Genomic DNA, 12651 nt, shown 5'->3' with positions numbered 1-12651 from the left:
CGAGAAAGCCATACGGTTTACAGTGACCTCTAGTGTTACCTGTAAAACTCTGCAGCCATGTATTTTCTCTCAAGTGCGTTCTGTCGAGGACCAGTTCATAAATGGAAACATGCAGTTTACTCTTGCAGCTCTCACTGTGGTTTTGTAGATCTTCCCAGGCTTACCCTGGCATTTGTTAGTATCTCATAACTTCTTGTCATTCCACAGGCAGCGATGGAAGTTGTTGTGACAGAGGAGAAGAAGAAAATTTTTCGCGCCAAGAAAACCATGAAGATCAGTGATCGACAACAACTGGAAAGTCTTCACAGCACTTTGTTGACAGCAGCTCCAGGTTTGTCCGACCCATCTCCACCACCTCTGATGAATGGCACACACAAAGAGGATGGACAAAAAGTGGGGGACAAAGAGCAAAACAGCATCTCGGACTCAAACTCCCCTCATGCTGCATCACCTACTTCTCCTGTTCCTTTTCTGTCTCTAAATCTGTCCCCTTCCCCAGCCTCCTCGCAAAGTCCAAAAGCAAAGGAAGAGACTCCTACATCTCCCACATCACCATTCCACTCTCTAAACTATGAACTGAAAAAGATGGAAGAGGAGGAGGAGAAGAAAGATTCTTCATCGTCCTCATCAAATGAGTCTGTTCCATCAGCAACAGTAGTAGCTGAGGATAATCAGGAAAAAGGCTCTGTAGTGATTCCTGAGACGGAAACAAAAGAGGTTAATGCCTTGAATTGTTTTTTTTGGACATTTTCTCATATTTGGGGTTTTATAGTGGGCTTGTTCAGACTGTGAGGGTTAATGCTGAAATTCAGATAGACTTAGAGTAAAACCTTTTGCATTAATTGTCTATCTCTTGTTCTTCTTCAGGAGGGACAAGCTGCAACAGATGACCAAGCTGTGGATTCGGCAAAGGACTCTGTTAAAGGTTTGGTTCCATGTTCGCCTGTGCTACCTACAGTAACTGACTGCACAGAACCCATGGATACTGATAGTGACACTACAAAGGCCAAGACCACAGAGGCCTCCACAGCCAAAACAAAAGATGAAAAGCCTTCTTCCCCTAAAACTGTAAAGTCAGATTCCTGTCCTTCCTCCTCTTATTCAGCTTCCTCTTCTTGTGCGGATCTAACACAAGAAAAGGAAATCAAAGATGAGGACATAAAGGAAGAGAAGGTTGACAAAGATGTGAAGAAAGGATTAATCAGTGAGGAAAAGATGGAGGTGGACTCTGTGAAAGTGGAGACCAAAAAGGACAAAACGGATGTTAAACCAACCACAAAGCTGCCTAGGCCATCATCCACGCCACCATCTAATACAGGTAGGAAAGTGGACTTTGTGCTGGAAAGCGTCAGGATAACTGCTTCATATTGGTAAAGATTGGTAGAAAAAAAAATCAGTAAAGATACATATGTGATTGAGTATTTTATAGACATATGTGCACATTGTATGCGTTTGTGCTTTAGTTAAACGATAGTAGGCCAAAGACAGAAGTCCATGGAAATTGCCATTCTGCTCAGCAGCTAGGGGCTTTTAATAAGGCTTAACCTAAAATAGCACTCAGAAAATGTGCACTAAAAGTGCCAGTTGTATTCAGAAAGAACTGTGTTGGCCAGACCTAGATATTCTTTTGATCTTAGAATGGGTGAGAAAACTCAGAAAACTGGATCCTAAAGTTGTTTATATTTCAAACGTGTAACATCACAAGAATGTCAAGAATGTGGAATCTCCAAGCCAAATCTTAGATACCCCAGAGGTGTCACTTGAGTAATTTTTTCCAGACTTGACAAAGTTCCTCCAAAGTTAAAAAACAAAAAAATGCAACCGTTTTCAGGCTGTGTCCTAATCACTGTGACATGTAAAAATCTGTTCTACTTTAAAATGTTACATGGTAAGGACAGTAAGAAAGATTTAGTATAATATTAAATAACATTTTATTCTACTTTACAGTAAAATAAACTTGTTTTATCAAAGTTTAGACGTTCTTGCACTTGGAAGCTAAATGATGAACCCTGATATGAAATTGAATATTTAATGGGATAAACTGTCACTGGGCTGCATTTTCTGATTATAACCCAGTTCCTGTTTGCTTACCCACAAATGAAATGGCATTTAGTTTAGCGATTTTTTTTTTCTTTTCTTTTCACTGGTGATTCTGTTTTGCCTGTTCTGCTGCTGGGGTTTGAGAACTAAAAAAAAAAAACAATGCAGATTATCACCAGAAGCATAATATGCATTAAATTCAAGGTAGCAAACAAGTCTGTGTCTTTGTTTTTCCAAATAGTGCAAGAAGAGAAGGGTTCGACCTCAGGACTGAAGCGCACGTTATCAGAGGGTTTTGAAAAAGATGCACAAACCCTGAAAAAGGAGGGGAAGAGGCCCAAGATGGAACGTGAGGAGTTAGAGGCACAACTGGAACTTAAAATTACTGCAAAAGCTGGCAGTCACCATAAACTTGGAAAGGTTTGTATGCAACTGTATTTAAGACTTTTCTTCCCAAAGTCTACTCTGCTTTAATGGCAATGCATTTCCTAGGAAAAATAACTTATATTTCCCTTTGTGCTTCTTTGATTACTATTCTTTCACAGATTGTGCAACAGCTCGTGGATGAACGACTGAGGATCTTGGAGCTGACTATTTTTGACAAACATTTCCAAGAGCTAAAAGAAAGAGTAGACAAGATTGACTGTGCAACCAAACACCAAACTGCCATTAGCACACTGCAGGTAACTATTTGGTAAACATTGTAATTGTATGCAGCATTGTAAATAGTTTTTTTGCTGGTGTAGTTTTGGAACTATTAAAACTTTCCTTACAATTGGCATGATTCAAATGAAGTCCACCTCCCTCTCTACAATTTTATTTAGGCCAAGATAGCTCGACTATCAAAGAAGTTTGGAGAGGCCAATCAATTGTCAGAGAACAAAAGGAAACAGGAGGTAAGATATTATTTTCCCTTCCATTTTGTTTCTTTCAAACATGTTGAAAAAACTGATATTTTCTGAAAATGCCCTGACTGCATATTCTCTGATTTCTAGGCTCTTGCTGCTGCTGCAGCTGCCAAGACTGCAACTGCTGCAAACAACCCTCAAGCACAACGGTAAGTGTGATCACTCCCAGAACAGTTTGTCATCTAGATACAGGTCAACCACATCATCTATTTTAACTTATACATTTAGAATACCTTTTGAGGTTGTTATGGATGAGATTTTATCACTTCACTGCAAGCTTATGTTTTGTTATCTCATGTATGTTATCTTATGGCTAAATATTTTTATTTTTCAAAATTCACAGCATCAATGTATTAAACATGTTGCCTTCAAATCATTCAGTAGTGTGTGCACTTTTGTGTTGTGTGAATATAATTTGGCCTTTTGTAAGAACGTGACAATACCGGACTGAAGCCAGTACACACAGAGCCGTTCACATCGTGCAAAGTTGACATTGTCCCAGGTTGCTATCTGTAGTCACTAGAGACTGAATTTAAAACTAATGGACTGAATAAAGAATCCTTACATGTTCTAAATCCATATCTTTTTGGAAACCCAGATACCAATGGCCCTGGTACGGTTTGTCAGGATCAACTTTTTTTTAAACCCATAACTTCACTCCAAATATTTCTTAAGACTGGTCCCAGTCTGTGTTATGCCGCATACCCGCATGGGTCCAGGTCCTGAGTCTTGTGACGTTCTACAATGTGAAGCCTGAGCGTTTCTTCGAGCAGTGCAGAGTGTAGTTAAAACTGCACCTCTCCTCCCAACAGCGTGCTCCGTCGGCAGGCAGTTGAGCCGCAGCCTGAGGTGCCCAAAGAGAGAGTGGCGCCCTCTGTTGGAAAGACTCCTGCACTGTCTGTCAAGAAGGAGAAGGAGGAAATGGAGGAACAGAAAGATATGTCACGTCACATTGCCATGGCAAAAAAGCTGGCAGAATTCAGTGAAGGAAAATGCAGAGCAGACATCAAACTCCGCACAATCACTTCTCACCTGGAGAAAGTGCTTTTCCACAACTGCAAAAGAAGCTCAGGGAGTCCCAGGCCTGACCGCTATGCATCTTATATTTTCCGCTACTTAGTCCCATATGAAGAATACTGTGACTGGGTTGCAAAGGTCAATTATGTTGGATTATTGGGGAAGGAAGCGCTGCCTACGAACTTACGGAGGACAATGAAGATGTACATTGAGCGTAGATTCCCTTTACTGTCCTGTGACAGCTGGCGAGAAATTCGTGATGTTATCAATGAAATACTGCGAGTAAAGAGAAGACCTGAATTTTTTCGAGAATACGATGAAAGAACTGCTGTGTTATTTTGACACTCTTCTATTACATGAACAGAAGCATACTGGGACAATTGTCATAATGCATTGTTGAAATTATGAAGAGACATCTTGTCTAAATATCATCTCACTCCACCTAGATTCTTGTCAGCATTCATAAAAAGTATATTGTATGGAAAGGGATGTGAATCCCTAATGACTTGGACACAAAACATTGTGGACTTGAAACCACACATAAAAAACATTGAATTATTCATACATATTGATGAATACTTTAACAAAGACTTATGTACTTTAATTATGCCACAAGTTGTTCAAAGACTGTATAAAATTGAATAAAATCAAATGTCAGCAACTTATGACATTCAGTCATCTTAATACCATGGACACAAACAGTTCTAAGCATAAACAACTGTTAAGTGTAAGTAATCTTTCTAAACAGGCCGCTCCGGACATCGATGGAGGTGAAGCAGACTCCAGTGACTGTTTCTTCATCCAGTACAGCTGGTAAGTAGCAGTATTTCCTTTTAAGTTTTATGTTATCTTTGTCTTTTTTCTTCTTTCTTAAAATTTAACTTCTTTATTTTTGCTATAAGTTAATGTAGTTTTCTGATTCTGATTTAGAATATTTTAATTGACTGTAAGTAATAAGGAGCAGTCCAGGAAAGGACAGAATGAAATGCATTTAAAATCTCTCACGTTCTATAACACACCCTTTTCCTACTTTCCTTAGCCAATCCAAACCCACCAGCTCCACAAGCCCCTGTTTCAGCTCCAGCCCCAGCCCCAGCAACCACCTCCACCTCTATGGTTCCACAAGCCCCCATCCTCCAGCTGATCACCTCTACCTCCAATGCTGCCTCCACTTTGGCCACTGGCATTACTACTCAGAGTCCCACGGGCACCCTGCTGCTGAAGACTGCCCCTGGGAGCAGCATGGTGGCTACAGGCCAGCCACTCCTCATCCAGCTGCCAATATCAATGACTAATGGCCAGGCAGGAACACTGGTCAACATTCCTGTCTCCTCTTTGTCTGCAGCCACTTCACTCAACAAGGCTAAAACCACTGCTTCTACTGCAACTTTTATACTCAAGCCTGCTTCTACCACTACCACAGCACCAGCCTCTGCCCCAGCAGCTGCCACTGTCCCAGCACTCCAAGCCTCCACTGGCCAGACATCCCCTGCCCAAATCTCTCTTGCCCGAGCCGTCTACCCAGGAGGGGCTGGAGCGATAACTACACCTAATGCTGGGGTATCTGTGACCACAGCCAGGACACCAGCCCAGTCTGTCTCTGTAGCTGGAGCAATGTCGTCAGCTACTTCACCTACAACATCTGGGCCAGCTGCAACAGGTTCTGCTGCTCCAGGACCCCCACAAGGGACATCTCTGACGTCAAAGACAGGTGGGTGGTGGTCTTTGATTAACAATGCTTATGGATGTACAGGTATTTAACACTAGCAGTACGTCAGACAGATCAAATGGCAATATATCTAGGGGTCCGGCAGTGTGATCAAATGATGAGCTCGCTTTAGCTGGCCCCCTGTGAACAGCTGCTTTTATTATGTAAAGACGGTCGTTAGTGCACACACCGGGGTGGGGGCGGGGGTAGTTGTCGCTAAACTGGGTGCAGTTCTAACGAACGCATTTCCCACTTCTGCTGTTTCCATGGGTGGGCCATTCACCATTCAGAAGTGGGAAATGTGCATTTGCAATTATATGTCAATATGTCAATTTCCCATTTCTGAATGGTGAATGGCCCGTCTGATTTGGGCCATCAGGTGGAAATTAGGTGGGCCACTGACCCATGGGTTGAATGGCCCACCTGATTTCCATGTCTGTAGATGTGACCACCAAAAGACCCATAGAAACAGACCAACGAATAAAGCACCCAGTTTAGCGGAAAAGACAACTTGTCATCCCGCTTTGGAGAACTGCTTCAACGGCGTGTTACGGTGGATGGCCCTGCTCCTTGTCACACTGTTATTATTATTATTGTTATTACTGTTATTATTCAGAAACATGTATGTGTTATGTGACCAACAAATAAAGCACCCAGTTTCCGTGTCACACTCTTTTTATACAAAAAAACTACATCCCCTCCATCACATTGTAAATGTGTCACAACGTATTTGTCTCGCGTTCCATCAGTGACACATGCATTTGTTTCATCCTGCCCGCTATTACAAGTAAGCCAGCACCGTCAGACATACAATTGAATGACTCTGGGTCCTGTCCTGGCTCTGGAGTCCTGACTTCGAGTCCTGCTTGGGGGCACGGGGCATGGAAGGCCCGCCCACTTTCATTCAACAGCTGCACATTAATACATTGGTGCAAATACACTAGCACTCATTGACCACCCTCTACAGAGAGCAACATGGCTAAAAGAACCAGCCATTACAACAGGACGGAGGCGATGGTGCTGGCAGACGTTGACCCAGTGGCGTCGGAAGCGGAGGATGTAGAGGACATAGAGCTTCATCTGAGCTCGGAGTCAGAGCAGTCTTCAGGTGAGAGGACATGATCGTTTGCTTTCTGCTGTTTTGCTTGTGCACGTCAAAAGGCGTTCACAGCCATATGGAGTGCAGGACATTGTTCTGCTGTAGTTGTATGTTTTTATTCAGAGAGCTAATGCAGACAATATTCACAGAGGACAGAATGGAATTATTGTTTCGACCTATGCATACATTTGTGATATGGTTTGACTGTCAGACTGCTTACAATAGGATTTTGTTCACAATGCAGATGACGAGGATAGTCCACCGCCCAGAAAGAGAGCTGCTCAGGGGACTGCCTTGACAGAGACAGCGAGGGATGGTACAGCTTGGCGTGAAGAACAGCTAGGGGTGCGTCTCCATTTCAGCCCAATTGCCGCGTACGCAGCAGACGGTGAGCCCACACCTACGGCCAGGAGTCGCATCACCAGCCGTCTGCAGAGCTTCCTGTGTCTTGTCAATTTGGCAATGCTTCAGAGCATTCGCGAGGCAACAGTTGCACATGGAAAGGCGGCGAACGCTGATTGGTTCGTGGCCCTTCCCGAACTGATGGCTTTCATAGCCATTGTTATTCTGCGGGGCCTTATCAAGCTTCCAGCTCTTCCAGACTACTGGTCAGCAACCCTGGGACACCAGCGGATCAAGGACATCATGCCACGTGAACGCTTCCAGGCCATCATGCGCCACCTGCGCTTTGATGACAAGTCCACCCGCGTCGAGCGTGTAAAGAAAGACAAGTTTGCCGCTATTTCGGAACTATGGGGGTCGTTTGCCAGGAACTGCATCGCATCCTACACACCTGGTCGACACATCACGGTAGACGAGCAGCTTTTACCGACAAAGACTCGCTGCTCCTTCCTACAGTACGTCGCAACCAAGCCAGACAAGTTTGGGATAAAGTTTTGGGTGGCCAGCGACTTGCAATCAAAATACGTTTGCAATGTCATCCCATACCTTGGGAAGGACCCCAGTCCTCCGACAGAGGAGCGACAGACTGACAATGTGGTGATGATGCTGATGGAACCATTCCTGGATAAGGGCAGGAATGTGACTACAGACAGTTTCTTCACGTCGCTGAAGCTGGCGCAGAGACTGCACAGCCGTAATACCACCATCCGGGGCACCGCTAAGTGTGGCGTGGACCAAATGGTGCATGACTACAGTGTGCGCAAAGGAACACAGCGCTGGCCAGTCTCCGTGTTCTATAACCTGATAGACATGGCAGCGCTAAATGCGCATGTGCTGTACCAAGCGTGCACAGGCGAGAAGGAGAGACGGGCGGACTTCCTTGACCACCTTGCGACCGAGTTGGCACACTCCTATGTGACAGGAAAAAAGGCAATGAAGGAGCAAGAGCTTCAAAATCAACCCACCACACCTAGCCCTGGAAAAAGAGCCTTGTGCCAGGTGAAGCATTGCTGCACTGCGAACCGCACGACCAAGCGATGTGCTGGTTGCTATAGGTACACATGTGGACAGTGTATCAAGCAGAAGCCCTGGATGTGTCACTTCTGCGGGTGACAGCCAAAATCAAAAGCAAATGTGATTGTTATTGCCATTGTGATTTTTTTTATTTGTTACTTTCTTTTTTGCACATTTGTGATAGGGCGTGGTTTTTGTTGGCTGGTACTTTTTTGTTACTGACTGTTAGAAACATTACAGTGCCTGTGAAAATGTTCTTCTTATCATCAATAAATCCATGACACATTTGAGAAAGACCTGAAACTGTTTCATTTTGTTGGGTTTTTGCGTCTTTTTTTGGTCACACGAATTTTATCACTTCCTTCAGTCAGGCTGCTAAAATGAAACTCAACCTTTTTGTATTTCCAAACATGAAAAATCATGGGTAACGGTGGATGTCACACATAGACCACAGGAACTGATTGCTGTCAAGCGTGAGCAGGTTTAGCGAACTACTGCTTCAAAAATAAAAAGAAAATGAGTTTTATTGTATTTCAGTTGTATTTCCCTGTAACACTTTATTTTTACAAATAAAACCCTAACTCACAAGTGAGAGCATGAGGGTCAGGTAGAGAATGGGGGACCTGAAAGTGTTTCATTGATTTTTACAAGAAATCAAGAAAAGCCTGGAGGAACTGTCACATGCCTTTTATTCTTTGCATATATGTAAAATGTTTTTTTCATTTTTATGAAGAAAATCTGTTGTATAAAAGAAAACAAACAACGTATGTGGATTTCTCCATAAGATGGCTTGGTGAGGCAGAGCTTCAGCGTGCCTCCCTTCCCCTTGTGGTGAGTCAGCGACAATCCCCCCCTCTGCCCCCACCCCGGCGTGTGCCACTAATGACCGTCTTTACATAATAAAAGCAGCTGTTCACAGGGTCCAGCTACAACGAGCTGATCATTTGATCACACTGCTGGGCTCCTAGATATGACCAGAAAAGTCAGTAGTCCCAGTGCTAATCAACATTTTCTTTCTCTCTTTTCAGACAACCAAGCTACAGGATCCAATCCATCCAAAACAGCTGCTCCAGCAGCACGACCCAAAGGCTCTGTCATTGACCTCACTGAGGACGACGATGATGTGCAAGGTAAGGTTGAAGCGTAAAGCATGTTGAAGCATACAATAAATACATTTTTATTTCACCATTTGCGTATCTTAACAAATACTGTATTGAGTCTAATTATGTTTTACTGTATGCTCTCCAGTGACAGGGGTAAAAAATGCCACTGTACCTCCATCACCTTCCCAGCGTCCTAATACAGTCGTCAGTATTCCCAACAGTAAGACCACCATATTACATGCATGCACAGAGCTACAGTTAAGATACGATAAAATACAAAGAAAATGTATTAAGTTTTAAATAAAAAAAAAAAAAAAACTAAAAATTCTTTTGTGTGGTTTGCATGGAAATAGTGAATCTAATTTTGATGTATGCTCCGCCCTCAGGTGCAGCAGCAAGGTCATCCCCACAAAGTAATCCCAACTCTTCCAACAATCCCCAGCTGACAGTTCACCACCGCCCCCCACTGGTGAGGATTTTTAAATGCATTTTCCAAATTGTGCACAAAGCAAATGTAATGGTAATTCAACCCACAGCCACCTGTAAATGTTTCAATAGATAGCTGTTTGGAAGTTGACAATGTAGTTACCTCGTTCTACGAATAACATTGTAAATGTGACATTTATAGGGCCACTTTCATGACACTTCTCTCATTTGTAGGACTCTACAATGAAATCCCGCACTGTAACCACTGCTACGCCAACACGGGGCTCCAGCATTATACTTCCCCCTCTGCCCCCAGCACCTGTGATTCCACGCCTACCCCAAGAGGCTGAGCGAACCTCACCTCCTCAGCAACCTCAGCTGAAGCTGGTGCCGAGTCATACTGGTATAGTGCTGTCTTGGTGTGTAGCAGAAACAGATCGGACTTGTGCACCTGTAGACAGCTATCACCTCTATGCCTTTCATCAAGACAACTCTAATAACAACACAGTGCAGCAGCACTGGAAGAAGATTGGTGAGGTGAAGGCCCTTCCTTTGCCTATGGCCTGTACGCTGACCCAATTCCAGTCTGGTTCTACTTATCATTTTGCTGTTCGAGCCAAAGACATCTACGGACGCTTTGGCTCCTTCTGCGAACCTCAGTGCACAAATGTAATCAGTTCCAGCTCGAGCTAAATAGTTTAGGAATGGAAAGGATTTTCTTTACTTTTTGTGTTAGGAACTCAAATCGTGCGTTGAACACATACAGTATCTGTAAATATCTCTCTACATCATAACTGGACTTCTGACTGACTTGGAAAATCGAAACGGCAAATAGTTGGTTTTGTCTGGTTAATGTATGTAATGTTTTTTTTTGTAACTTAAGCTGTTGTATATAATTAAACGACTGTGCCCCTCTACCAAGTCAGATATTTATGTTGTTAACTTCTGTTTCTCTCACCCAGATGTCTTTTGCTTTACTTCAGAAAAGGTGACAGGAGTATGCGTATAAACTCAGAATTGCACATAAATGTATAAATGTGTAGTAGAAACTGAATGATAATTTTTGTAAGTTTTGTCTGGTAACCAGACTTTGACAAACACAATAAAAGGTTTTATTAAAGTGTTTGCTTTCAATGTTTGTGATGGATATTACCTTCTATTATTTAGCTCCCAACTGATACTGTCAGTCTACCACCACAAAAGTACCTACATAGGTGTTGGCACTTTATATCTGTTAAACAACCCTATGTTTTACCAATTCAAATAGATATGCAGTAAATAGAAATATTTTAAAATCCTTTGGCATGACTCTCCAGCTAATTAATTTAGCTTCAACATTTTGTTTCTCAGAAATGTCATATTTGCATGCAGAAGTGCTACTAAAAGTCATACTACTAATACCAGTGATGGTATTAAATACCTCCTCCTTATTCTCCAGATTTCTACATAGACTATAGTAGTGCATCTATCTGCAAGTAGCTTACATTGGTTGTGAAGTATAACAAATACTGTATAAGTTCTATGTCACTGCTTTACACCGGTACTGTGGACGTGAATGACATCAATCAAAGTTTCTTCTAAATGTGCATTAGAAAAATATATTGCCACCATCAATATTAATATGACTATTAAATATCATGTATCATGAATGCAGCACTACTATAAAATACATTTTATACATTTATACATTGCTGTTTGGTCTGATGGTGGTGCTACAGCAGCAACCCAGTTGTTCATGTAGGGGCACACCCTCGTGGATTAAGAGGACTGCCAGGATGCGTTCAAGGGAGAAGGTAGATACCTGCTCAGTAGGATGGCCATATGGTCCATTCGAGGCTTGTATGGGTAACTAAACCTGACTGGTTGGATTTAAGTAAGTAGCACTTAAAGAACTTGAAGTAATTTGTCTTATGAGCACCAGGCACTGTTCATCTGGGCAATGGGTCACCTGTCAGCCCAGCAGTGACCCAAAATATACAGCCAAGACATCACTGGAGTGGCTACAGGACATACATCTGATGGCTGATGTTGTTGAGGGGCCCAGCGAAAGCCCAGAAACCCAAATTCAGATTCCAAGAAAACACTTGACTTACAGAGAAGCAAAAGATGAAAACATTGACACTTTGTCACGGTCAGTTATTAAGTTTAACTTAAAGGGCAAATCAGATTTTTTTTTAATCAAAACAAAAATGTGCAAAATGTGAAGAAGGGGTCTGAATACTTTATGAAGTCTTGTTTTTTGCAAAGAGGCAGAAAGGTAGACACAGGGTCAAAGAGAAACCAGGGTAACATTTCAGGTTGTGACAGAGGTACAGACCTGATGAGGGGTTACTGAGCTGCTGGGTAACAGATACGTTAATGATGATGTTAAGTGTATTAGACTACGTTCCAACAGAGCAGACTCACATAGGAAACAAGCTCATTAGGCCAACTGGACGACTGCGGGGGCAACCTGCAGCAAAGCTTGGTAGATGGTCAAGGGACCCGTGTACTGGACTTTGAAGAGATATTCTGTACCTGGATCCAAGCATATCCACTGACAGGTTGAACAAAGAAATACATTTTGTTATTGGACAGCATGATGGGTGTCTAATTTGGGGAGTGTATCATCATATTTACAGCCATTGGTGAAGGACATCCTGGTTGTTAGATGGTGGAGGAGTCCAGAAAACCCAGACGTGTGTGATGTAGTGAAGGTGAACCGGGAACATCTGGTCGAGACCCTGAGCTGAAAGACCAAAGTCCACCTCTGCTACTACTTACCCAGTCCTGCCCACAGACAGCGGGAGTCTGTGCCAGTGTCTGGTCTGATGCTGGCTGTCAGGCTGCATCTCCGAGATACAACTAGGATCAGTCACAATGTGGAAGTCGGGTCAGATCCAGAGGTCCAGACTTTGTATTTAACTGAAGCTTCCACCAGACCTTTGTAAGTGT

At 43.0% G+C, this 12651-nt stretch overlaps 1 protein-coding gene across 9 annotated transcripts in view; it reads left to right on the top strand.

Annotated features, from left to right (window-relative positions):
* atf7ip (activating transcription factor 7 interacting protein) overlaps positions 1-10838 on the top strand; it is a 33613-nt gene extending 22775 nt beyond the window's left edge. For 4 of the 9 annotated variants that reach the window (XM_026359640.1, XM_026359637.1, XM_026359639.1 and 1 more), the window contains 10 exons: positions 208-717; positions 868-1318; positions 2282-2460; positions 2586-2723; positions 2865-2936; positions 3036-3097; positions 4714-4778; positions 5005-5676; positions 6641-6781; positions 7017-8908. In XM_026359640.1, the coding sequence (XP_026215425.1) occupies positions 214-717; positions 868-1318; positions 2282-2460; positions 2586-2723; positions 2865-2936; positions 3036-3097; positions 4714-4778; positions 5005-5676; positions 6641-6781; positions 7017-8287 (3555 nt within the window). In that variant the 5' untranslated portion in view covers positions 208-213 and the 3' untranslated portion in view covers positions 8288-8908. Of the gene's footprint in view, positions 1-207; positions 718-867; positions 1319-2281; positions 2461-2585; positions 2724-2864; positions 2937-3035; positions 3098-4713; positions 4779-5004; positions 5677-6640; positions 6782-7016; positions 8915-9216; positions 9319-9436; positions 9512-9677; positions 9761-9951 lie in introns of those variants that run through there. The other 5 variants (XM_026359638.1, XM_026359636.1, XM_026359644.1 and 2 more) reach the window with 4 other exon arrangements.
* The last annotated feature ends 1813 nt before the right edge of the window (positions 10839-12651 follow it).

Source organism: Anabas testudineus, chromosome 1, assembly GCF_900324465.2.
Source record: "Anabas testudineus chromosome 1, fAnaTes1.2, whole genome shotgun sequence".
Lineage (NCBI taxonomy): Eukaryota > Metazoa > Chordata > Actinopteri > Anabantiformes > Anabantidae > Anabas > Anabas testudineus.
This window is presented reverse-complemented; position numbering and strand designations above follow the sequence as displayed.